The 24,624-nt window shown below is 37.9% G+C and overlaps 1 protein-coding gene across 8 annotated transcripts in view; it reads left to right on the plus strand.

The window, feature by feature from the left end:
* NEDD4 (NEDD4 E3 ubiquitin protein ligase) overlaps window positions 1-24,624 on the plus strand; it is a 59,839-nt gene that overhangs the window by 11,326 nt on the left and 23,889 nt on the right. For 2 of the 8 annotated variants that reach the window (XM_074916833.1, XM_074916834.1), the window contains exons 2-6: window positions 1,631-1,704; window positions 3,302-3,380; window positions 4,518-4,556; window positions 5,000-5,053; window positions 24,422-24,472. In XM_074916833.1, coding sequence (XP_074772934.1) covers window positions 1,631-1,704; window positions 3,302-3,380; window positions 4,518-4,556; window positions 5,000-5,053; window positions 24,422-24,472 — 297 coding nt within the window. Of the gene's footprint in view, window positions 1-1,630; window positions 1,705-3,301; window positions 3,381-4,517; window positions 4,557-4,999; window positions 5,054-9,464; window positions 9,531-9,838; window positions 11,336-24,421; window positions 24,473-24,624 lie in introns of those variants that run through there. The other 6 variants (XM_074916829.1, XM_074916831.1, XM_074916830.1 and 3 more) reach the window with 4 other exon arrangements.

Raw genomic sequence — 24,624 nt, forward strand, 5'->3', positions numbered from 1 at the left:
GGATTAGCCTGCAATTCCCTTAGTTACCTTTATGACCTCCTCCAGTTGGTATTGGTTAGGAAGTCCAGCCCTGTGGCTGTATGGGAGACCAATGATAAAGCAGACTGAGTGCTTCCTACAAGTCTCCTTTTGAAAGCATGTTTAGTCGTTTAGTCGTATGTGGAATTCAGGAAGGCCCCAGGGACAACATCTGCTGCTTCCCCATTGCTCTTTGTATCTGTTTAACTCTTTGACCACCTAGATTGGATCAGTTTTCCTCACAAGTCTCCGAATAGCCATTGCCTATAAACAGTCCTTCATCTGCAAAGCTTTTTGCTTTCCAGAGAAACAGTGCTCATTTGTCTTTTTGCTCTGACATGGTCGCAGCTGTTGGGGTTTTTTTCCTCTATTGAATTCAGTGGCTTATCAGATGAGCCATGTAACACTCTGCACAGCTATATTAATTAACAGGAGAGCAATCACTTATGTTGCTCCTGTGAAGCTGTAATTTGAACAATGTGTAACTGAAATTGTTTTTCAGTTTTTAAAAAAATCTTGTACCCTCTGGTGGGCCATGTCAGAAATCCTAATATTTTGAGCATGGCCTCTCTGTGCTGTAAAATAAAAATAGATGTAAGAATTCTTTGTTCTTGCCTTTTTCTAGAGTTCTTTACTGCTTTATTAATCTGTTCTGATAAATTTTGACACCCTTTTCATTCCCCCCAGGAAGTAACTTTGTGGTCAGAGTCTATTTCCCACCCTCTGATGAATACCGAGATACCACTAGGTGAAAACTTGCTCGGACCATGCTCCTTGTCCAAGTGTTTAATGTGGCTTATTGAATGGCTGGCGAGATGTAAATAGCAACCCATTCCTTGTGTCTGAACAGATCACACCCATGCGCACCATGAAGTGTTATGCTTTTCAGAGCTTGTTCTCACAGAGGTCCTTGCCGTCTCTGTAGCAAAGACAGCCAGGAATTACCCACTGAGAAACACGGGAACTGCTTGTGGAAACTGCTCCCAGGTGCTCGTCTTCCTGGGAGCAGTTGGGAGCAGTGGAAGTCACTGGGCTGTATGGATCGTGGCCATCGCGGTTTGCCCTTGCCATTGCCTTAGGAAATGATCTTCATGTGTGTGCTGTGCAGCATGTGCGTGCTGCACCCAGTCTGATAGGAGTGTATTCCAAGCCTTGCTGGGGGAAAGGGGTGGCTGTCGCTGCCAGAACAATTCGGGATTGGGGAAAGAAGGCTGGCGGGAATAGTTGTGTGCTAGGTTAACAATCCTGTCCTGTGGTGTTAAGCACTCTACCTCAGAACAAAATCCCATTCCTCTAGAATGCTGAGAAACAAAGTAAAATTATTTTTAAAAAATGCAAACCCTACTGGGTTGATTTATCCTTTTTTTTTTTTGAATCTGTGTTTACCATCATATGTGGATATGATGGGGATAAACTTTACAAGGGGTAAAGGTAAAATAAATTTGCTACTGAAACTTAGAGCTCATTCCATCAAGACAAAGTAACTGCATTACTTAGTCTACAGTTTTCAGTGTAAATTAAAAATTATGCTCATAATTGATTTTAGCTTTATATATTAAAAATCTGAACAATAAATCTGAATGCATCTTGAATATGTTATTTTGCATTTTAGGAGAACACACGTATTGTCAGGGTGAAGGTTATAGCTGGAATTGGCCTGGCCAAGAAGGATATCTTAGGAGCCAGGTAAGAATATATGTTGTTAATATATTAAGGGGACCACTGCTTCTTTTTTTTTTTTCCTCCTCCCCACAGCTGTTTAGATCTTAGTAAATACTGCTGTGTCTCTTTCCAAAAAAAATCAGAACTGTTTTAACTGGTAACACTATAAAATGATCAGAGGCAAACATGAAGATACTTGTTTTCTTGCCCAGGAGTCACTTGGACAGAGCTTAGCATTGGCAAAACAATGTGTGGGAAGGTTTAATTCTCTCCATGGTAAAATAGTTCTGCAACGGAGGATAGATAGATGTGTGTATTTTACTTCAGGTAGACTGCAGCTAAAATAACAAGAGTTCAGTTATAATCAAAATTGTCTCATCTGTGCTTTAAAGACTTGGAATGAACACAACACTAAACACTGGTAGCAACGGGACTATTTCAACTGGGATGATATGCAGAGGAACAGCACCCACCAATTCTATAGATAGGGCAGACCCATGCCAGTGGCTGCGGGCTCTGGGTACGTACAAATTTAAAAGTTAAAAATCTGTATAAGGGAAGAAACAAACAAAGTGGCTTAACATTTACCACAGGAAAGATCAGACTTGAGAATTGATAATTTAAATGCTTTGTAATGTCATGGAGAATTGGCAAGTGGCAGCATGCAGCCTGTGCTAAAGCTACTTCTGGTCTGTGTACAGAGGGTCTAGAAAAGTACTGATGGGTTTAGTACTAGTTCTGCTGTCAGCTGCTTTGGCATATGTATAGGAATGCTGTTATTTTAGCACTAGCAAAATTGTTACATGTGACATCAGTTAAGCATTAGCAGAATTTCTTTTTGTGATGCTCATATTTTCCCTGAAGCCAGGCAGCCTCTCTTCAGTTTTTCTCGTGTGCAAATTTTTTGCTTTAAACAAAAATAGGGCAGCTTTTCTCATCAGAACTTAAATATGTGAATACCATATGCTCTTTTGCCGTGTGGCAGACAGTCTTGGTCACCTTTTGTTACTAGTCAAGGCATTCAATCACTCAGAATCTGTTCATGAAAAGTGATATTCATATAATCTGTAATTGTACTGCAGGAAGGAAAAAAAATCTGAGGCAGTAGGCCATTTTAAGGAACCATATTAGGACACCTTCTTTAAAAAAAAAAGTTAAACTCAGACTCTGAAACTGATAGAACATTTAGTAAAAATGCTATGTCTAAGGAAGTACTTCAAATTCTGAGTGTTTTAAATTGTTAAAACCAAGAGAATTAATACTACAGGCTTTTTCAATCACAACTGATTTTTTTCACGTATGTCTTGTTGAAATGCATGAGGATTCATTAAATCTGTTCTCATGAAATAAGAACTATGACAGAGGAGAGAGAATTAAATTGTAATATACAAAATGGCCGTACTAGTATGGTCATAGTCAGTACCAATGTTTAGATTAGTTTTATCTCTACAGCTGTTTAGCAAATGATTGTAAATACAAATGTGTATGGTGTTCATAATGTAATTGTAACTCCTAGCCTCACACCTATTAATTTAAGACTTTTAAAACTCAACTGCTAATAATGCTGACCAAAAAAAAGGATATATAGCAACATGCTTATCTTTTTCTTTTCCCCTCCCAGTGACCCTTATGTGAAAGTGACAGTGTATGATCCGGTGAACGGAGTCCTTACAAGTGTTCAGACAAAAACGATTAAAAAGGTTAGCTGTCTTATCTTCTGGGTTGTGGTGATTTTGTTTGGGTTTTTGATCAGATTCTAGAGGGAAAGTTAATACTGCAGAAAATACGAAAATTAGTACATTGCTTGATTGAACAGGCAAGGGGAGAGGAATGTTCCATAACCTACTGTTTCTTTGTTCATGGCATTATTTTGGTATTTTCAGTAATTTTAGTGAAAGGTAGAGAAACATTAAGGAAAATAAGGTGAATACTGATTCAAAACTACATAATTCATGGAAATACTGGATTGTTCTGATTTTCTGGGATCTTTAATAATAGAAGAATCTCTTTCTTGCCGTAAAACCTTTTACTCTCTTCCTTGTTGTACAACTCTATCTTTTTTTGTTTGAAACACAATTTGTTGTGTTTCAACATCAAACTGCACAGTTCACCCGAATCATGATACTGCTTGTTTCTCTAGAATACTTGCAGGAAAAGGTCAGTCTTAGTACTGGTAACTTGCATTAGATAAACTAAAAATGGGAAACTGTACATGAGAGGGAAAGTATTCTTCCAAATCATTGTTCTCAGATAGTGGCTGTGATTTACATTGAGATCACTCCTGCATTTTCTCTTCACATGGGTAACTGCTAGTTCAGCTATAATGAGAGTTCAAAGTATCTCTAGTATTTTTTAAAGTAGCCACAACTGAAATGTGTGTTTAGTTGAGCAGGTTATATTGTTTGTCCCACCTGTGCCTGGACTGTCTAGGTTATGTTGTTGAGAGATTTGCCATTTGCTAAGCATACATAATTTCAGGATTAACATATGTTTGCATGGAAGCAATGTGGATAGTGGTCTGAGAAGGCGGCAGTAATTATTACTAAAGACATACCCTAAGTGAACTGGTTTGGACTATGTAATGATCCCTTCTTTGTATCCATTGGATTAGCCAAAGTCTGAGAATACTTGAATAAATTGTCTTCATTCTGCATTGTATTGAAAAGTGTAAGACTCCCGTGACTTCTGCCTGCAACAGCAGCGTTAAAGCTTTTGTACTTGAAGTGGATTGTTGCATGGGTTAAAACAGATGTAAAACATCAGGAAAGATATCACTACAGAATTGTCACTATAACCAATGCTGTCTTTTTTTTTTTTTTTTCCCACCTCACATATAGTCCTTAAACCCAAAGTGGAATGAAGAACTCTTATTTAGAGTAAGTGTTTTTTACAGTCTCATTATCTCTCTTGAATATTACATTAACATGTTAGGAAAGATGTTTTCCCACTATTTCAGCTTAACATCAGAAATATATCTATTATTAATGTTCAAAAAGGCTCATGAACTTCTTTCTTTAGAAATACATTTGTTAACGTTTTTACTTGTGCCAGAATGAAACTTTTAGTCTTGATGTTATCTGTACGCTGTGGATGTTTAAAAACATGAACATGGATTTAAAATTGGTTTGGGATAGTTCCAGTCTTGGCTCATTGGTTCCAATGGAAATGTGTTACATAGTGAAAAGGCTGCAAGGTGTAGATTTGCTGTTTCATTTAGGTCTTACGTATTTCTTTCCCCTTGCGTAAACAGACATTCTGCTGAAAACAAATGCTAGAATTTGGCGTGTATTTTAACTGTTAACATATTTCTTTTCCCTAGGTTAATCCTCAGAAACACAGGCTCCTTTTTGAAGTATTTGATGAAAACCGTTTGGTAGGTCCTGTTGTGTTTAATATTGCACTGTATTAAAGACTTGAACGAAAGTAATTTCATCTGCATTCAGCGTGGATTAAAAAATGACACCGAACACCCTTAACTTCTACAAAGAAACCTAAGGCTAAAGACAGACCTGATTAGTTTCCTTATCTAACAGTGCCATGCTTCGTGATGCTCTGAAGCAGTTACGTTACAATTTTAAACTTCTAACGTGCTTTCACTCGTAAAAGCATCATTCTTTTATAGTGCTTTTCAAATGATATGGCCACATTCTTTGGTGATACTGAAAGCTCTGCACTGAATGTTTATTTTTCCTGCAAACTAAGTAGTATTGACAGTATAGGTACCTCTGCACGTGGTGTGAGAGCCCTCTTCAATGTTTCTTCAAGAGTAGCATGAAAGAAAGCATGTGTGTGTTTTATGAGATGTTAACAAGTGGATAGTGGGTTGTGATCTTGTAGCTAGGTGTCACACTCCGTATGGCAGGTCATGAGTAAGAGGGATAGCTTGTGCATTTATTTTCTCAGTGAAATCAAAACTCCTCCTCTGACCATGCTCTCATTTTATGTATGACGATGTCTACTTACATATCTTCCTGTCTGTAAGCTTTATTGGAAATGGGTAAGGCTGGTAGCAGTACAATTATGACACTTGCATCCTCAGGCCACTTCAGACACTTTTTTATCACTGAAATACATACTTTTTCCTTATGCAATAGTTTGAAACTCATAGGAGGGATTGAGTGCTCTTTTTGTGCTCCAAACACATTTTCATTCTGATAGCCGTTATAAAGGTTCCTTTTGTGCTTGAATATTGTGCTATGAAAAACTTTTTTTTCTGAATGATTTCTGCATATATTCAGTAATCCATTGTCACTGGATTGTAATAGGTGCTGCTCTGCTAAAGTTGGGAAGAGTGAAAATGTACATAAATAAAAGTACAAACTGCCTAGAATAATTATATTTAATAAAGATGACACTTGTTTCTTGGTCAGACTTACACGGTCCCCTAACAATTTACTGCTTGTATTACCTGTCCCAAATATTTCAAATACGGTGTGTCTTTTAAATTTTTTTTTAAAGCAGTTTTCAAGGGAATCACCAGCATTTGTGACTTACATGGCAGGCTGAACATCTGAGCATCCTGAAAAATCGTATTTGTCTCAACATGATGTTATCGGCTACAGTGTGTTCATCAGGTCAAAGTACTTTGTCAGTCACTGGAACATTACTGCCACCCCCTGGAAGCGGGGAGGCATGATTAGGAAGTCAGATTCCTGATTTTTTGGGGGGAGAAGGCCAGTGGGTTTTGGGGTGGTTTTTTTTTATTTCCACCAAGAGAATTCCTTAGCTTTCTTTTTCTAATCTAGAGTAGATAAGTTGTTTGACCTGTCTGCTTTTGGGAGAGGGACCAATAAAACATTTGATTAGCATCAAATGATGCTTTGTTTCCTATGTACAATTGTATTTAGAGACAAAAGCATGATGACCTCTTCAGTCACTGACTGTATAGTTCTACAATAATCCCAATATTTTTCATTTTTTCCATCTCCTCATTTGGTGAATGGAAAAGGCTATTTCTCTTTAGCTGGCTCTCAGAAGCAAGTTGCTATCCCAGGTCTCGAGCTGTTTTCATTGAGTCAGATTGTTGCCTTAGCCGGGTTCGTTGTTGAGCCTTGACAGGCTCCCTCACTTTTATTAATTCCTCTTCACATGTCAGAAATCCTAGGTGCCTTGCTCTCTTTCACTAGGATATGCAGCTGTGATCAGAAGGTGTTTCACCTTCTGTTATGTTAGTAGGCTTCACTGTTAATCAGCCTTTCTTTCTTCTAGACCTTGTGAGCAAGCTGATAAAACTGAAATTCGCTTACGTTTGTGAAAGCGTCCTCCCAGTGGATAATTTCTTCCTTATAAAAACTTATCCCAAGTGTTTTTATTCCCTGTAACTTTTGGGGATAAATTGAAGCCTTAAATCTCTGCTTTTTCTTTTTAAGAAGTGTTGTGTTCTTGAAAACCTGGCTCAAAACATATAATCTTCAGTGTTAGGCATGAATTCAGAGTCCTGCTGCATTGGTTATATCACCAACAATTGCAATTTAAAAATATTTTTATTATAGTTTCAAAGTTTTTTCCAAGATCATCTGTCTTGATTTAGTGTTCCTATTCTGTTCTCCTGACTTGTTGCAAACCATTGGCAGAAGAAAGGGCTTGAGCAGTTTGTGGAGTCCTCAGTTACGGTTGTCTTTAAAAACACATGAGAAAGATCTGTCAAGAAGGACAGTGAGATCGCTTAAGAGATGGACCAGTGAAGGGACTAGATGTCTTTTTGCTGTCTCTTCCTGTCTTACAGTAACTTGTCACAATGATGTACGTTTCAAATGATGTGCCAGAATCTGTTACTGATACTGAAGAAGCCAGTCATGTTAAGATTTGCATGGAGCTATTGGTACTTTTAAAAATTTATTATTTTAAATTTATTTTTTGTCAACTTTAATTCAGCAAGATAGAATTTTGCATTTTAAGAGCTGTTTTATGTTGACTAAGGAAGCTGTAGTTGGCTGGCTATACCTATACAGTCACAGCTAAGGAAGAGTGACATGTTGAGAAATTTCACTTAAATCTTAAGCCTAAATTACCAAATTATGTCATCTTATTATTTTAGAGGCTGCTTTAGTAAAATTGGGAACACATTTCAGATCATCTGTTGGGGGAGTAAGTGTTGCGTTCTTTTACTAAAAGCAGTATCTCTAATAAAGTGCTTGCAATGAAATTTGTATCACACTAACACGTTACAAACTGTGCTACTAATAAATTAGTCGTTGGAGTGAAAAGCTTTAAGAAATGCATTTTTTACTCTTCACTTGCATATCTGAGGATGGGTTTTGTTGTTGTTTTTTTGGGTTTTTTTTATATATTGCTTCAAGTTCAATTGTAACACTTTAAAACCGTGAATCTTGAATGATATTTTCCTTTTCTCTTCTCCCCCTAGCCCACTCCCTCTCCAACATATAACATTAAAAGTCCAGTTGGTAAAGCATAATGAAATAAATGAACTATTGTATTTGGCTTTTTATGAATAAGCTAGTATTCATTTACTGCAGCATTCTAATTGTGGAATTCAGGTAATGGAGGTTAAGTAAGCCCTGGAGTATAATTAGAAAATGAATTTGTTGCTTGCAAAGAGGGTACTGTGAATTTGATTCTTGGCTCTTTTTTGGGAAGGAGGTATAAATGTTAATTTTACTGCCTTCTAGCTTAAAATACAGTAAAGGTTAAATAAATATGGAGCAGAAAAAAAATCTAGTAGTATGACCTATAAAAGTATAAATGGCCTAGTGTTCTCTTCTCTTTGCACTTTTTCAGCAGCACTAAGTAATTTCGTGTTAGTGTGGTAGCACTGAGTACTGCGTCATACAGCTTCTGTATTCAGAAGTACATTCATAGCCAAATGTTTGTTTAAAAAAAAAAGACCAACAACAAAAAACCACTCTCAACAGCAAGATTCAAGATTGTCTTTTTTCGAAAGTCCCACTAGGTGCCAGCAAAGGACCTTTTCAGACGGTAGGAAACATTTTATAGGGGTTCAGTCCCATTACTCTTGTAGAGTTGACAGTATATTAACTTCTCGACATGCTGATCATTTTATTTTTAAAAAATGAATATATATTAGCTATGAATGTATGAGACTGTATATACTTATACAGACTATCTTTCTTCTGTAATTGTGCTTGGTAATGCTGTTTATCCCTGTGCATGCTTAGCTCAGGGTTCTAAAGTTTGTGTAGTTGATCATGGATTTCCATGCCATATTAAACTCTAATGGATGTCTGCTTATTGTGGGCTTCCAGCAAACAAGATGAAGTAGTTCAGTTTGTAAGAATGGTTTGTTTCTTTGTCCCTTTAACAGCTGTAAACTGGGAAAGGTTGAAATATAAAACAAAGGGTTAACATGGTAGGCTGAAAGTAAATGCCACATTATTAATCAGAATAACTTTTTGTAGTTCTAATTCAGTTGCACCTCACTGAGAATTATGATTTAATTGGCAGGAGAGGTTTCTTCTATGTACAAATCTTGACGAAGTGTGATTGCTTAATAGTGTAGATGGCAAGATAATGCCAGATTTCTTTCAAGTTTTATTTAAACATTTCAGAATTATTTTTTTTTTAAAGTGGAGGAGACTTATTTCACTGGTTTATGCATAATTCAGACCTCAGCAGTTTGCTAGCATGGTTACTATTTGGAAATTCAATCCTAGGCTTGATACTCAATTATATGGGACTTCATTCCTACCAACTTCCTGTAATTCTAAACCTATGGGTAAAAATATTAGTAGTCATACGCTGCTGAGGAAAGTCCGGACACATTGACTCAGCTAGTGCGGCTGCAGCAGGACTTGCTGTTTTAAACTTGGAAGTACTGGAAGTTTATTATTGTCTTCGCTTATGCAAATTACAGAAGGTATAATTGAAACAAGGTCAGTAGCCTGTCAGCGTGTTGCAGCTGAGGTCGCTGGAATGTGCGTGCTTTGTGAATGAATGCTGTCTGACTGCGAGCAATCAAAGGCGTCCAGAAGCTGCGGCTCAGCGAATGGCTGACTTATTTCAAGAGGTACAGTTCTTTTGTAACACTAGTATCTTGTAGAAATTAGGACAAAGACTGCAACTTTTATGGGCTTTTACTGTTGTGAAGTACTAGCTCTGGGTTCTGTGCAGCTGCCTGTAGCCTTTCTGCTGAAGGATCTTTGTGGTTTTCATTTGCTAACATGCGTGGAAATGAGAACAAATGGCACGACGGTTAAGATTGCATTTTGCTACCCAAAGAAGCAACACAGATCCATTATCGGAAACCTCTGAAGATGTGTTGGATAGTAACAGTTGCATGTACTTCCAAAAATTGCAGAATTCTGCACTTAATGTTACACAAATGAAACTGACTCCTAGGCAAGTTGCTTATGCACCTGTGATGCAACAAGTAATTAACCAAGAGGAAAATGCAACTAATTCTTCATTGGGAATAAAAAGGAGCACCTCACTACATATTTCCTTACAGTCTAGAAAGTTCAGTGGATGTTTTCGGTCTGATGATGCAGTAGCTCCTGGTGAGGACACTTCATTCCTTGGTATTGGTAACGAAGGAAACTGTGGCGCCAGAATTGTGGTTGATCGTCGCTCTAACGATAGCCTTCTGTGCAGTGGCAGCCTGAGCAGCACTGCAGCCAGCGACAGTGGATCGTTCAGCAGCGCTGGCAGCGACTATGGATCATGTGCAAGTACCACAAGTGATGGAGGTTCATACAGTAATAGTGTCATCAGTGACAGTGGTAGTGGCACTCTTTCAGCAAGTGATGGTACGTTCTGTAGTAGCGTTGTACATGGCGATTCTTCATCTAGAAGCACTGCAAACAAATGTAATCCCTGTAGGAACAACTCGTCTCAGGAAGCTCTGTGTAGAAGTAATAATACTTTTGACCAAGATGCTTTGTCAGTGAGGAAGAAAACTAAAATTCCACTGCGACGCTGTTCATCACTGGTTATTTTCCCCAGGAGTCCTTCCAGTACTCCTCCAGCTTCTCCAGTAAGCTCAGGTCAACTACCAAATAGAGGCGCCTATCAAACATCCCATAAACTAGTTATTTCTCCTAGTGAGCTGGCACAAAAAGAAGATCAAACTATTTCCAAGGGATTCCTTTCAACAGCAGTCAATGGACTTCGACTGTCTAAAACAGTTTGCTCTTCTGGTGAAGTCAGAGACATTCGACCGCTTCACTTGAACACGTCGTTACAGGACAAAAGTCAAATTTTGAATAGTTCTGAGCAGGCAACTCTGGAAGAAGTATCTGATGGCTTCTCATGTGTTTCAGTTCATCTCACTCAAAGACCACTTGCCTCGAGCAGTGAAGTGGTTAATGGCTGTTGCAGTCCAGAGTTAAATCCGAACTCCAGTGCAAAATACCCCCATTTAAAACTGGCACGTAGCACATCTGCATGTTTACCTTCAAAAATAGATTCAGAATATCAGATTAACATAAATGAACTAGAAAGACCCAGTGCACAGATGAGCAAAACCCACCATGTTTTGCAAAGAAGTGTTTCGTTGGAAGGATCACGCCAAAAAGTTTCTTGCTGTTTATCCAGCCTTAAATACAAGTGTCATAGTGCAAGGACGTCTCAGTTGCACATACAGTTCAAACCTGGGAATGAAGGAAAACCAACTGCTGTTAAGAAAAGATATGGAACCTCTAAAAGGGAAATGTGTAGCACTTTGTGGAGGCCCCATAAGGTGAGCGTTCTTGTTTACAGAAAAATTTGTCAGTGTTTTAAGCTGATATTTAACTGGAAAATAATAAAGTTTACAATCAAGACTTAAATGCAGTGATTTCAGAATTTCCAAATGGTGTCAAGCTCACAGTTAGGAAGCTAATTTTTATATTATCTGTAACATTTGGGTTTGGGACTTATTTCTTAAAATGTGGTAGATACAGTAGCAGAGGTGAGTAGGTTTTACAGTGAAATACCTGTATTTAATATATTAAAACCAATGATTTCCTGTTTACATGAAGTCAGAGGTGTTTTCTTGTCTAGTTATCTAGACATGGGAATTAATTAAACTGTGGGTGAAGTTGTGTAGCTTCGAATGCACAACTTCTCAGTAAATTAATAGTAATTACTAAAATTGCATATTATACAGCTTAAGTGAGGGGATTACTGTCGAGACTTTGAGGTTTATTTCATACAGGCTTTATTTTACAGAACAGTTTGCTGTATGTAGAATTAAAGATAACTCATATTTGAGCAGAGAAACTGTAAATACCATTTGTTTCTGTATACACCCTGAACCACAGGAATTTTCAGAGTTTCCTCTCTCTTTTTTTCTTCCTTCCAACCACTACTTCAGCCTGAGCAGTACACTGTAACTTAATACCTCTCCCAACAACATTGCTGTTCAAATTATAGTACTTGGGTCTAGAAGGCTTATATTAAATATTTTTTTTTTGGTAATGAAACTCACGTCCAACTAAACTGCTGAAGTGTGTCTGCTCTTATTAACTCTTAAGGCAGTTTAAATTGTTAGTAAGGCATAAGCCACATGAAATGTGGATGTTAAGACTTCTTTAAATAACACTGTGAAGGCTTGAATGATCTGATTATTATGTATTAGTTGTGAATGCTGATAAAAACATTCTCTGTGAACTGACACTACTACTGTTTAACTAACAAGCTTGTTTAAGCAAAAGGCTTTGTCAGAGATCTATAGTTATGACAGTCCCTTTCTCAACTAGTAGTATAATATTGTGGAGGTGTTGGCCTGTAGTTTTTTATTCTATTGTTGTCCTTAGAATAGTGCCTGATGATTCTACACTTTGACTTCTTTGGATTTTTGTGTTACTTTGCTTTTTGGTTTAAAAGACTTTGAAGAAAAAAAATGCACTTTCCTTCTTATAAAACTGTGATCTATGTTTAAGCTTCATTGTAAAACTTCTCAGTGGATCACAGGTAATCACTGTGCATATATTTTAGTGATTCCTCATCCCAAAATCAAACTATAAAGTTGATGGTAAAGTCCACAGTAAGCACAAACAGATTATGACACATTTTAAGTAGTCTGGATCTGGTTATTTTTTAAAAGTATACTGTAAAAAGGAAAACATGTTGAGTCATGCAGTTCAAGTAGTTTTTGTCAATTTGCACTACTAGCCTCTGTGTTTAGTGGCAGTTGATATGTAAGATATTTTATATTTTAATACTGAGTAAACTTTAATAAATTCAGTTTAGATAGAATCCAAGTTCCGGGTTAGATAGTTAGCAAACATTTCCAGAAAACCTCATAGGACAGGAGACTGCCTGTAGTTTGTTTCAGTTCCTGAGCAGCAGTGTTTACAGTGGATTGACATAAAATCTAAGGAGACTTAACCTTTTAAAGCACTTCATAGCGTGGTGCTGGGGTAGTTCAGCATTTCTCCTGTGTTAATGTGACAGCATGTTTTAAGCTTCCTGAATTCTTAAGACTTCATCTTCTGACTAGAAGATGACAGAGATAAGTTTAAAAATAAGATAGAAAAAGAAGAGTGTGAATCCCAAATTGTTGTAGTTACCTTGTACTTTCCATGTATCTGTAAATATTTAGATGTGTACTGTGTCTATGTCCAAACTAAAAAGATCTCTTGACATCAGAAAACTGGACACTGAAGGGTTTATGACAGTATTCTTGTTTCAGATTGCTTTATGCAACAACAGGCACAGGAGCCTTTCAGTCCTGAAACAGCCCTTTCGGTCTTTATGCAAAATAGTTTTTTATAGACTATCCTATAAAACATGTTATTAAAAAGAAAAAAATTAAAAGCTTCCCCTACCAAACCAAGCAAAAACCATAGTTGACTTTATAGCAATTCAGCAGTTCACTAGAATAAAATAAATACTATTACATTTGTTATTAGTCTGTGACAAATCTAATATATTCTATGGCAATCATTTAATTATATAGTCCAGTTAATTATCATGGTGTATTGTGACTCATTTAAAAATAAACAACTCCCAAAATATTTCTCTTGACTCCAGTTAGTCTGGCCTAGTATACTGATATGCTGAGTCCGGGTTCAAATTTAACAAGTTGATACTGGAGTAGCATTTAGTAATGTCAGCTATCTGTGCAGAGCAGTCATGAAATCAAACCAGTGCTTTGGTCAGAGACTCCAGAGTCTGAAGCAGCGAAAGGTCTATGCATTCTTTTCTTACGTGCCTAGCTACTAGCCTTCAGCCACCTCCTATCAGATTTCCTGCTTTCTATAATCAACAGCTTGTTAAAGGGTGACTTTAAAAAAAAAAAAAATCAAAACACCATTTCTGAGACAACTGGCCTTGGATTATTTTTAATTAAGTTTAAAAATGTGGAATGGTTATGACCCACATACCACTGCTGATCTTTACTGGAAACATCGAATAGGTTCTGCAGCAGATAGTGGAATTTCATTTATGTGAGGCAGGAGGAAGAGGGTAGTCCGTGGTTGCAGCACTGAAGGTTGTCCTTGACTTTGTATTTAGGTTTTTAATGTTTTTTTTCAGTGCACTTATCTTGCTTAGGGTAGAAATAAATCTGCGGCTAAAGCACTTTGACATCACAGGTGTGAACTGGGAGGCTGGGAGTGAGTAAGGGAACAGTTTTACATGTCATCTTACATACGGAAGCTTTAAGAGGTACAGAGAAAGTCAGGAGTGACTGCAATCCCACTTCTTGTAGTTTATAAACAAACTACTTTTTAAAAAAAAAGCTATGGTAATCTCTTCCACAAGGATAATATTATTCTGACGTCCCTGTTGACATTAGCCATTCCTTCCCCATCAGTATCACTGCTGATTAATTACTGTCTTAATGAGTATCTTAAATGTAATTGCAAACCTGTTTCAACAACTGTATACCTTGAAAATTTTTTTTTATACCCTTAAGGGAATTATTGTGTTGTCCTTTTGTCTGCAAGTAATTTTGCTCAAGTTTTTTCTCTAGTGAATGAAGTAGATGTTTTGAAACAAGAAACTGCAGAGTTGGTGTAAAGAACCCAAACATTTTTCTGCTGTCAGGTTTATGTGAAGAAAACCTTTAGCTGGAACTCTCCAAGCTTTTTTCATCGAGCTCTGGATCTCTGCCTTTTGTATTTATAAAAGGAGATGCTATTTGACTCTTTCAGTACTAAATTAAAATTTTGGGCGACCAGTAATTTGAGGGGGCTGTGCGTGAGGATGTCTGTCTTCACTAACTTCCCGGCTGCTGTGAGCATGCTGGGGGACCAGAGCCTGTGCCTGTAACATCTTGATTGCTTTGATATGATAAATGCTGCACCACAAGTTAGCACTGAACAGCCTGAAGTTGTCTTCTCTCTTGCGTCCTCTTTAAGTATAGAGCTTCTGTCTTACCAAAACTCCTTCACAGAAGGTGATGGTCCAACCTGGGAGAAGTGCCAAGAGAAGGGGAAGACAACCGTGGCTTATCTCCAGCCATCTCCATCGTTGCATATTTGAGCAAAGGGGCTGCAGGGGTATCAGTGTCCCACATCCGTGCAAGGAAATGAGGTAGAAAAGGGGCAAGTGAGGCGAAAGACTATAGAGGCAGTGCAAGGCAAAGCACAAATTGGCATCTCTCTCTGCTCTTGTGCTACAATAACCTCATCGCCGAATAATTTCATATTGTTCAGTATTGCATATCTTGAAGGATCATGTTACGGGTTGTCTGTGGCACATTGCTGTGTCACGGAGAGCTCAGTCGCAGGGCGCGGGGGTTGGAAGGAAGGTGGTGTGTTTCTGAGGAATCATGGTGACAACTACATTAGACTTAAATCACATAATACTATTTATATTGTGCCAGACAAATTTTAGAAGTTGAGGTATGCATTAAAGGGAAGACAGTGGAAATGATCCGTTAATCACGGTAATTAACAATTTATAATTAGTTGTAGGTGATCTCCTACTTTCATCCTTTATAAAAGTGACCTGTAGTGCTTTGACATTTTGTACTGATTTCTTCTATTTTCCATCATGCTTAAATGCAGAGTTCTTGCTGCTTCTCTGCCTCTCTTCATGCCTTTAGCTTTTGATTAGCAATCTTTGTCAGGGGGAAAAAGTTTACACACAAAAGACATGATAAACCTTGCAGCCAAGACTAGCTGGGAACGGTTGTTACCTGGAAGCATTGGCAAAGGAAGCAATGAATTAATATTATTTGGTATCGGCTTCATCCCTAAAATTTTTTTGTCACTTTTGCAAGTTGTATTTGGCAACAGTGAACCATGTGTAACTTTCAAAATAGGATCGTGCTGTAAGGAAGAGTGTCTGGGCTGTAGCAGAATACTTGAATAATCCTGTATATCAGAGCTCTAGCACTTTGCAGTCATAAGCAAGCACTACATGTACATATTAAGGAGGAGTTTTATCTGGTTGTGCTCTGCACAAATTATGATTAACCTCATTCTGTTTATAGTCTACAGCTGAACTGAGTTTAGGTGTGTTCATCACGCCAATGAAAGGAGGAACTAAAACTGTGAAATGATGCAGAGCAGGGCTCCTGAAACAGCTTATATAAATATTTAATTCTCCACCCTTCAGGTTGATTCATGTCCTCTTAATCTACCATGAGAGAGTGGGAAGCATTGATGGTGTGGCTGCTTTAATGTAGCCACAAGCTATAGTTATTCTGTCTTTTAAGGCTTACTGTACATTTAAGAATATCTTGAAGTAATACTCTTCCCTTTACTCCTGACTAGCCAAATAACTTGCAGGCTTTCAGATACAATACCATGATCATTGCCATAATTATTCTTGTTTTGAATGGTATGTCCTCTTTGCTTTCTCTGAGAAATTACGTCAACACTTTGGGTTAAAAACATTTATTGGAAAAGGTTGTGGTGATGTAGAAATCATGGTCTTTGTAAGCATTATAGCATAAGACAGAAGCCCTTAACAAAACTAATAGTACCTATAGGTATTCTCCTCAAAATAGCCAAGAAGCTCAGCTGTAAAATTGTTGAAATACTAACTCTAATGAATTATGTTTTAATCTATTAGATTCCCCTACTGAAGGAAGATAGTAAGTAGCATGTTGATATTTTAAAATTACCAAAAGGGGATGGACCTACAGGCTACTACAACATGCTAGTCTGGAAGAAAGAGTAAGTAGAATAGAATTAGTAGACATATGATGTATTTTATGATGTTTACAAGGAGGGAGAGTGAGCAGTACTTTGATAAAAAGTTTTGTCTTGTAAATCAAATTCAGCAATGACATACAGAGATGGGTGAGCTGGTTAATGCAGGACACTGAGCTTTTCAAAATATTTGATAAGAGCCCTTAGCAGAAGTTCTGAAAAATGCTTTCAGTATATAAGTGCAGAAAAAAAGCTTCCTCACTGATGCCAAGTAATTAAAAGATAAGAAGCAAAAGTGAGAATTAAATTGTCACCTCGGAAGTTGCAGAAAATCTCATGATAGTGACTAGACAGTAGAAAAATTTGAAAATCAGTGTTGATGAATGCCGAGTACTGCACACAGAGGAAAACCAGCTAATGGTGTATGTGTGGTAATGGTCTACCATATGGGTCAGGAAATCGTTTACGTCATGGTGAGTGACTCTGAAAATGTCAGCTCAAATCTTGTTGACAGTTGAAAGGCAAAGAGAAGGTTAGGATTTGTTATGAAACAAATTAACAAAATCTAAACCCCTACTATGGGGTTGTACAAATCCGCATATGTGCATGGCATGTGTATTTGTAGTCATCCTTTTTCAGGAAGCACGTATAGCAAAACTAGAAAAAGAGCAAGGAAGGTCACAAGATTGGGATAAGTTTTGTGTGAGGAGACACTAAGTAGACCCAGGGCTCTTCAGCTTTGGCGGGGGGGGGAAAGTGGTGTAAGGGGAGTTTTATAAAACTATAGTGCAGGGGAGGTGAACTTAGTCTACTCTTATAAAACAAGTATGTTCTCTTATGTGTTGCTGAGCTCACTGTTGCAAGATGTCGTGCATACCAAAAGTAGAAATGGATTTCAAGACGAGGTTGGGTAAGTTGAAGAAAGATCTATCGAAGTATTTAACTTCTCAATATGTATTTTAACGTCAGGATGAAAAGGTTTATGACCACTTACTCGTTAAAACCTGGGGGATGTATCAGAGGAAGTACTATTCTTAACTGCTGCTTTTATTATTTCCTTACGGATCTGCTCTTGGCCATTACCAGGGAAAGGACACGAGGCTACCCGGAGCGTTAATCTGACTGCGAGGCTCTTTGGTGCCTGCGCAGCCCTTGCAGCCACCTGGGATCAAATGGTAGAAATGCTCTTTCAAGTTCTCCCCTCACCCTGGGCTGAGGGTGTTCTTCTCTGTTCCAACACGTGTTTTCTCCTCTTCCAGAAGCGGATGAATTTCACAGATTGAACAAGCAAGCAAAACTGACTGGCCTTTTCAGGCGAGTCATTTGCTTATGACTGACTTTTGCCCTTGTCTGAAGGGGACTGCCCTGCATTTCTGTTAAGTGTCTCTGTTTCAAGGGAACGTTTTTCCTCGCTCCCTATGACGAACAGAACATGCTGATTTGGGAATGCAGCCAGCAAAATATTTGTAGCTCATTTCAGTGTTAGTTTATGGATCTATAATCACCTCTGTTTTAATAGAGTACATAACTTTTTCTTTCGTGGCAGTTTACAGTAAACTGAAAAGTCTACGGATAGATGCAATTATTGTTTGAGACCTTGGGCTGCTCTCAGCTGTATCAACTGTAACATAAGCAAACAGAATTTCAGAAGGACATCAGCAAGTTCCTGGCTGAAATTACATACAAACTTGAATTGGAGTCATTGAAGTTAGGGCATATTAAAATGCAAATGGGACACTTGGCTGCTCAGTAAGGAATGTGGGAAGAAACATAGAACTGGATTCTTTTAGACCTAGATGATTTCTCTGGCTATCTGTGATTTTTCTAGCATAAGGGAGAAGGCCTTGTTCAGCAATGTGAAAGCACGAGGGCTTTTTGAATAAAGAGATTTCTGGTTATTTCTTAGTAGAGTTTCTATCTTAGCCAGTTGTTGTAGTAATGATTATTTCTGGTAGGTTTGATTTGGGACAAATATTCAGCTTACAAAGAATAAATCCAAAGTGGTTAACATCTGTCAAATAATAGGCCAGTGAAACCCATGTCTAATGTGGGAAGTGTAATGTAGCCTTAAGAAATGTTGTTGAGCTTTTCTGAAATAAATTGAAATACTGCTTTCGTTAAAGTAATTGTGGGTGGATTCTTTGTGTTATAATTGTCTTGTGTCATAGAGGTTGAGGCGTCTAAGGTCAGTCCATGCAGGTAGGGTTTATAACTTCAGCATAGCATGGCTTAAGACAAACCCTTAAGTTGTGCTATAGCTATTCTGCTGTAGCTAGGTCATCTGCCTACATCTAGGGCTGGCAGCAGGAGGTTTAGGGAGAGGTTAATAGGTAGGGCTTGGGGCTCTGAGAAGAGCATGGGACACTGCAGTGTGCATGGCAGCAGCTGCCCGCTGCGCACTCATGCAAAGGCACGGGCGGTTCCTGCATTCGTGTTGGGTTTGGATCAGCAGTAGCTGAGAACAGTAGACAATGCTTTGGAAAACTGCTGGGCTAGCTGTGGATAGGCCGAGGCCATTCAGCCTGCATCCAGCCCTGCTGTAGGTCTCTGCTCACAGAAATTTCTTGAAGGCATCAGTTACTTGTACAGCCTGGGCTGATTGTTCAGGATTATATTTAGGGCTGGAAAAAGCAGCTTCTGGGCCCAACCTGATTTTGTGGATCTGTATGCCACCGTACTGGACCTAATGAACTTCCCAGGAGTGAGACCATGATGCAGAGGTTCTCCAATTGCCTGTCTGCCTTTTGGAGGCAAATAGTTTGATTTAAAAAATCAAACCCCTCACCCCCCCCCCCCCAACCCAAACTCTTTGTTTCTTCTTGCTCTGAATAATAAAAAAATGATTGTTTTGGGTCCTCCAGCTGAGTGTATTAATTAGCCAGTGTGATGAACATCTGTCAGATCTAGTATATCTGTTGCTCATTTCAGGGAGCAAATTACACGTGCAGTTTAATATTTGATAGGCTTTTAAATTTTTTTGAGTGTTTTAAGCTTTATAGTGTTAATTGGTGAAAGTAAAAGTGCACCTAGATTTGTTACTACAAGAGTTTGTTTTTCAAACTTTATTTGAAGTCTTAAGATTTGGCACAAAACTCCACAAATAGATGTAAAAGTCTTATGTTTTTATACCAAGGTTAACTGTCTCAATGTCAGGAGTGACTTAGTCAAAATAGTATCAAATTCAATATTTGTTAGTGTTTTCTGAAATTTTTTTGAGTGTTGGCTGGTGTAACACAGGAGGCCAAATCTGGATTAGCTCTTGACTTTTCATAAAATATAATATTCCTGCTTTTTATATAGTAGTTTATTTGGCACATTTGTCCATAAACGCAACAGAACTCAAATTCCTGATGAATAAAATATACACGTTACTTGATTAGTTCTGTTTGTTGTGCTTTGGTTAAGTTAGATGACTTCTTGTCTGCCTGTGACCAATGTGAACGTGAGTTCTTGTATGCAAAAAAAAGCTTTCTTAAATTGCTTTGTTAATAAACTTTTAAGGTGAAGTTCTCAAAGTAGCAAACCTTGAGTAAAGAAATATATGAATGTTGTTAAAAAATCACTGTAGACTAAACTTTTAAGGAAGCTATCTGTAAGATTCTAGTTCTATATAAAAAGTATAAGCTATAAATGGAGAAAAAAGACAACACTTTTGCTCTGGTCTTTTTAGAGAAGCAGTTCTCTGCAAGTATCTGTGGAAGTGAGGGAGAATTAGTGAAAATAACTGAGGTGTCATTTCTAAATGCTGTCTGTTAAACAGATGGTAAAACTGCTGAGGCATGTTATGCTGACACCTTGCTGTTGAAGCAGCCAGCAGGGCTGAAGGTCCTGCAGAAACATATGTTGCATAATAACCATGGATCTAACAGTGGGTATTTTCTCTGTTTTGAAAATGCTGATAGGTTCTTATATTTCAGTATCACAGATAGTTGATCGTAGATGCCAACTAAAAAGAAATGCCTACATGTCACTAAGAAAAATAATCTCCTCACAATATATTTCTCCCTTAAAAACGCAGGAGACTGTGACTTAATGAATTCCATGCAACAAAGTATTTATGGCTTTGCATGGTAGAGAAAACATAACTTTTAGAATCCATGAAATTCATAACCTCTTCGCATGATAACTGAATTTTGCTGTTTTGAAACTGTTATTTTCCTGTGATGAATAGCATATGGTGGCAGTATTTTATGGAAGAAAAAGAACTCGCTTTTCTTGATTTAGAATTCCAGAGAACCAAATAATATACCTAGCACAGCATGAAAAGAAAAATACGTTTCTAGTGTAGCTCAGGAAAGTTGTGGGTTTTTTTTGTTTTTAAATTCTCATCAAGCTTGTAACTAATGTCGATGTTTGGGTGTTTAAGCAAGAAGAATGTTGGTTTTATAAGGGATCTGTTGAGCTCCTGTTTTCTTAAGCAGCGATAGTATCACTGTTTGTTTTTTCAATTTGAATTGATACTTTATATTCCCTCCAATAAAAGCTGTATGCTTTCTCATTTTGCCATACAGCTGTGGATTTCTGTGTGAAGACCGACTTACACACAACTAGCTGGGTGTTTATTTCCAGTCTTTTCCTGACTATACTTAGCTTCTAATTCCTGGGATAGTACTCCAACAAAAATTAGTCACAAAAGCTGGTAGAGAAAATGTCTGTTATTTCAACACCCTGGTCTTATAAAAGAACTGCTTCAAAAGGCAATGTGATGAATGCAGCAATTAAAAAGGGCATTAAATTCAGTTAACTGTCTTCAGACCTGACAAATTACAGGCAACCTCAATACTGTTCTGAAGTGTGTGACTCAGATAAGCATGTCAGTTTAAAATCTGTTTCTAGCCAGTTTCTTATGGGAGTTGCAGAAAAAAATCCCCGATCTTAACTGTTAAGGCTTATTAACTGTATATTCATAAAACAGATGAAAATGAGTTTTGGACTGGGTTATGTTCTTTCAGTGCTTTTCCTCTTCGAGCACTCTGGCATGGCACTAGAGTTCTTTAAATGTATTGTGTACGGCAGCTGTCTGTCCTCACATGTTTTTAATAACTTTCTATAGACTAAACCAGTGAATCAGTAAAATAAAAGGCCTCTTTGTTAGCACTGTATCATTAATTGAGGTTTATGCACTTACGGTTTGGCAAGCAGGACGTTTGAGTTCTCTGGCTGTTAAGAAATTAAAAGTTAACAACTGACCCACTTGTCTGCCTTGAAAAAACTGGATGCGTGCTCTCATGAAACAGAGATCCAAACAGTTGCACACTCCACTGGCATTTAATTGTTAATGTTGGTGATGTGTGTTTCAGAGTGTCTTTGGCACTTCTTTGAAGGCAGTTAGTCAGCTTGTCATAGTGAGGCACACTGCTGAAGAGCATTCCTGCTATCTGATCTATGTATTAGTTGTTTGGAGGTCAACAAAAATCTCCACTGGAAGATTTTACTCTTTGACTGGAGGAGAAAGTACTGTTAAAGGTTGGTTATCAAGGCTAGCTCTGCTAAAAATAGCAGGAAAGACAGCAGAATAATAAAGTGAATAACAGGAGCCTGTACTAAAATAATGCTGGTAACAAACACAAAGTTCTGAGGTTTTCTAAAATACAGCAGACTTTTGTCCCACATTCCAGTAATTTATTTGAAAGGCATGTTCCATTTGAGGATTGCCAAGAACTTTACAAATACGAAGCCTTTTAACATGTCTAAGGTATGTGCTGTGCCATTTTAAAAAGAACCTCATAGGCAAAAATGATAGTTACATTTTTCCAGAAGCTTGTGGTCTATAATAATGCAGACAGTTTTCATTTGGTAGTTCAGAGACGCTTCAGACTCTTCAGGTATGAAAACCTGTCGTAGCTTTCTATCTCAGATGAGTTTGTGAACGAGTAATACGGCTGTTTTTATTTCCATCCTCCCCTTGCAATCTGAGTATAACACATATAAACCACAAATTCAATTTAATTATATATCTCTAGATTTCTAGTCTATGACAAGCTCTGCAGTCTAGTTGTGCTTTTTTGGAGGTATAAAAATTGGAGCTTATACAAATGTGAGGCTCTGGTTCTCCATATACGTGAATGGTTTAAAGATGAAATGGATAAACTTAGGACAACAGACCTAAAGAAAAAAGGTACTGGAATTAGTAAGGGGAAAAAAAACCTGCTTCAAGAAATACCTGTAGCCTTTAATGTCAGAGCGGTTTGAATGAAGAGTGCTGTCAATGGGACAAAAAACCGAGTAGAATTGGACTGGAGTCTTCATACTGTAAAACACTGGCATCAAAAATACGGTCGTGCTAGAAGGAAGGTGGAACCCACGGCTTTGCTCTGAGGTGGAGGGAGTAGATGTCAGTGAGGTGTGGAGCCTCACTGTGGAAAGTGTTATGGAGGAAGGCTACCAAAATCCTTGGGTGATGAGTTTGAATAAGAGTTTGTGTTACACCGACAGATTTAGGAAAGAATAGGCACCAAAGCTTTTGTTAGCTGGAAAAATCAGGAACACTAGAAATGCAGAGGCTGCACAGACTACAGTGCTGAAGGCTTTCCTTTGTCTGTGCAAAAAAGGGTAGTCTTGCTACAGTGTAGATTTTTGAGAAATGCCATAGGCTTATACATACCTTTTAAAAATTTCATGCCCTCTCGATTTCAGTATGCAGACAGTGTGCTAAAATCTTCAAGTTAAATGACCCGTATAATACATTTTCCTGCTTTTGTGGAGCTTCGCAAAGGCTTTCAAATCGCAAATTAATTTGAAACAACTCGGCATATGCTCCAGTAAGAAGTCAGCTAAGGTGCTTTGACTGTTGGCTGTGACTATTGGCAAACACGTAAATTACTAAAATCTTAATTTCTTTTGACAGCCAAAAATGGATGATCAAAAGCAAACCGTATAATGATACCACGTGTTGTTAGTCCCTCCCCTGGTACTTGCCGCATTCGTAGCGTGGTTGTCGTTGGACAGTCCAGACATCCAAGTCAGGGCAGAATCTTACAGATTATAGTTGATAAAACTAAACTCACGATGTCTGTAGGCAAATGGTATTTTTTCATAGTTATAATGAATTTTAGCACCTGTTCATGTCTCAGCAGGAATGTCAGGCAGGGGCAGGGGAGATGCCAGACTTGAAGCTCCTGCTCCCAGGCTGGGGACCACTGGAATTGCTGGAACTTCCAAAGCATTTATCACAGATGAAACTTACTTTCCTTCATCTTATTTTTGATAGTAGCTGTATTACTTTGAAAAGAAAAAAATATTTATTCCTGTTTTAAACAGCTGTCTAGGTTTATACAAACTGTAGGCGTTCCTAGGAGGAAGGTCTTTAGTTCTGTGTTAAGTTGTGATAAATGTTCAGCTGCTTAAACATACACCCAGACAACTATTTTACCAAAACAGCTAAGGGAAAAGTGTCTTTACTCTTTGCCCTTCAGGATGATGCTTCTACTGGAAATGCTGACAATCTTAGCCCTGATGCTGATGAACTGTCTCCTGTTTGATTAGCATTAGTCTCTGTGATTTAAAAACCAAATCTCCGCCCCCAGCTCCCTCAAACTTCATTTATTTTGAGGAAGGCAGAACTGTCCAAGGCTCTGAATGTTGGGTCAGTCAGAACTCGTTCTATACAGAGCAAGTTTTATTGTCTATAATTTAAGTTCTTAGAAAACTATCAGGACTTTGGAACAATGTTTTAAAATCACTTTGCAACTTTGAACTTACTGTGGTTTTTTTAATTTGTTTTTTGTTTTCTGTAGACTCGAGATGATTTTCTTGGGCAAGTGGATATTCCTCTTTATCAGTTACCGGTTTGTATTTTTTGTTTTTGTTTTAAGATTGTGAAAGGGAAAAATTATTCTGTATGCAACTGTATTAGTCATTTAAGGAAGCTAACTGTATTGATGATATGTGATTAAATTGTCCTGTTCTGTAGGTTTTTTTGTTTCGTTTTTCTTTTGTG

The sequence above is a fragment of the Athene noctua genome, chromosome 13, assembly GCF_965140245.1.
Source record: "Athene noctua chromosome 13, bAthNoc1.hap1.1, whole genome shotgun sequence".
In the NCBI taxonomy this organism is placed as follows: domain Eukaryota; kingdom Metazoa; phylum Chordata; class Aves; order Strigiformes; family Strigidae; genus Athene; species Athene noctua.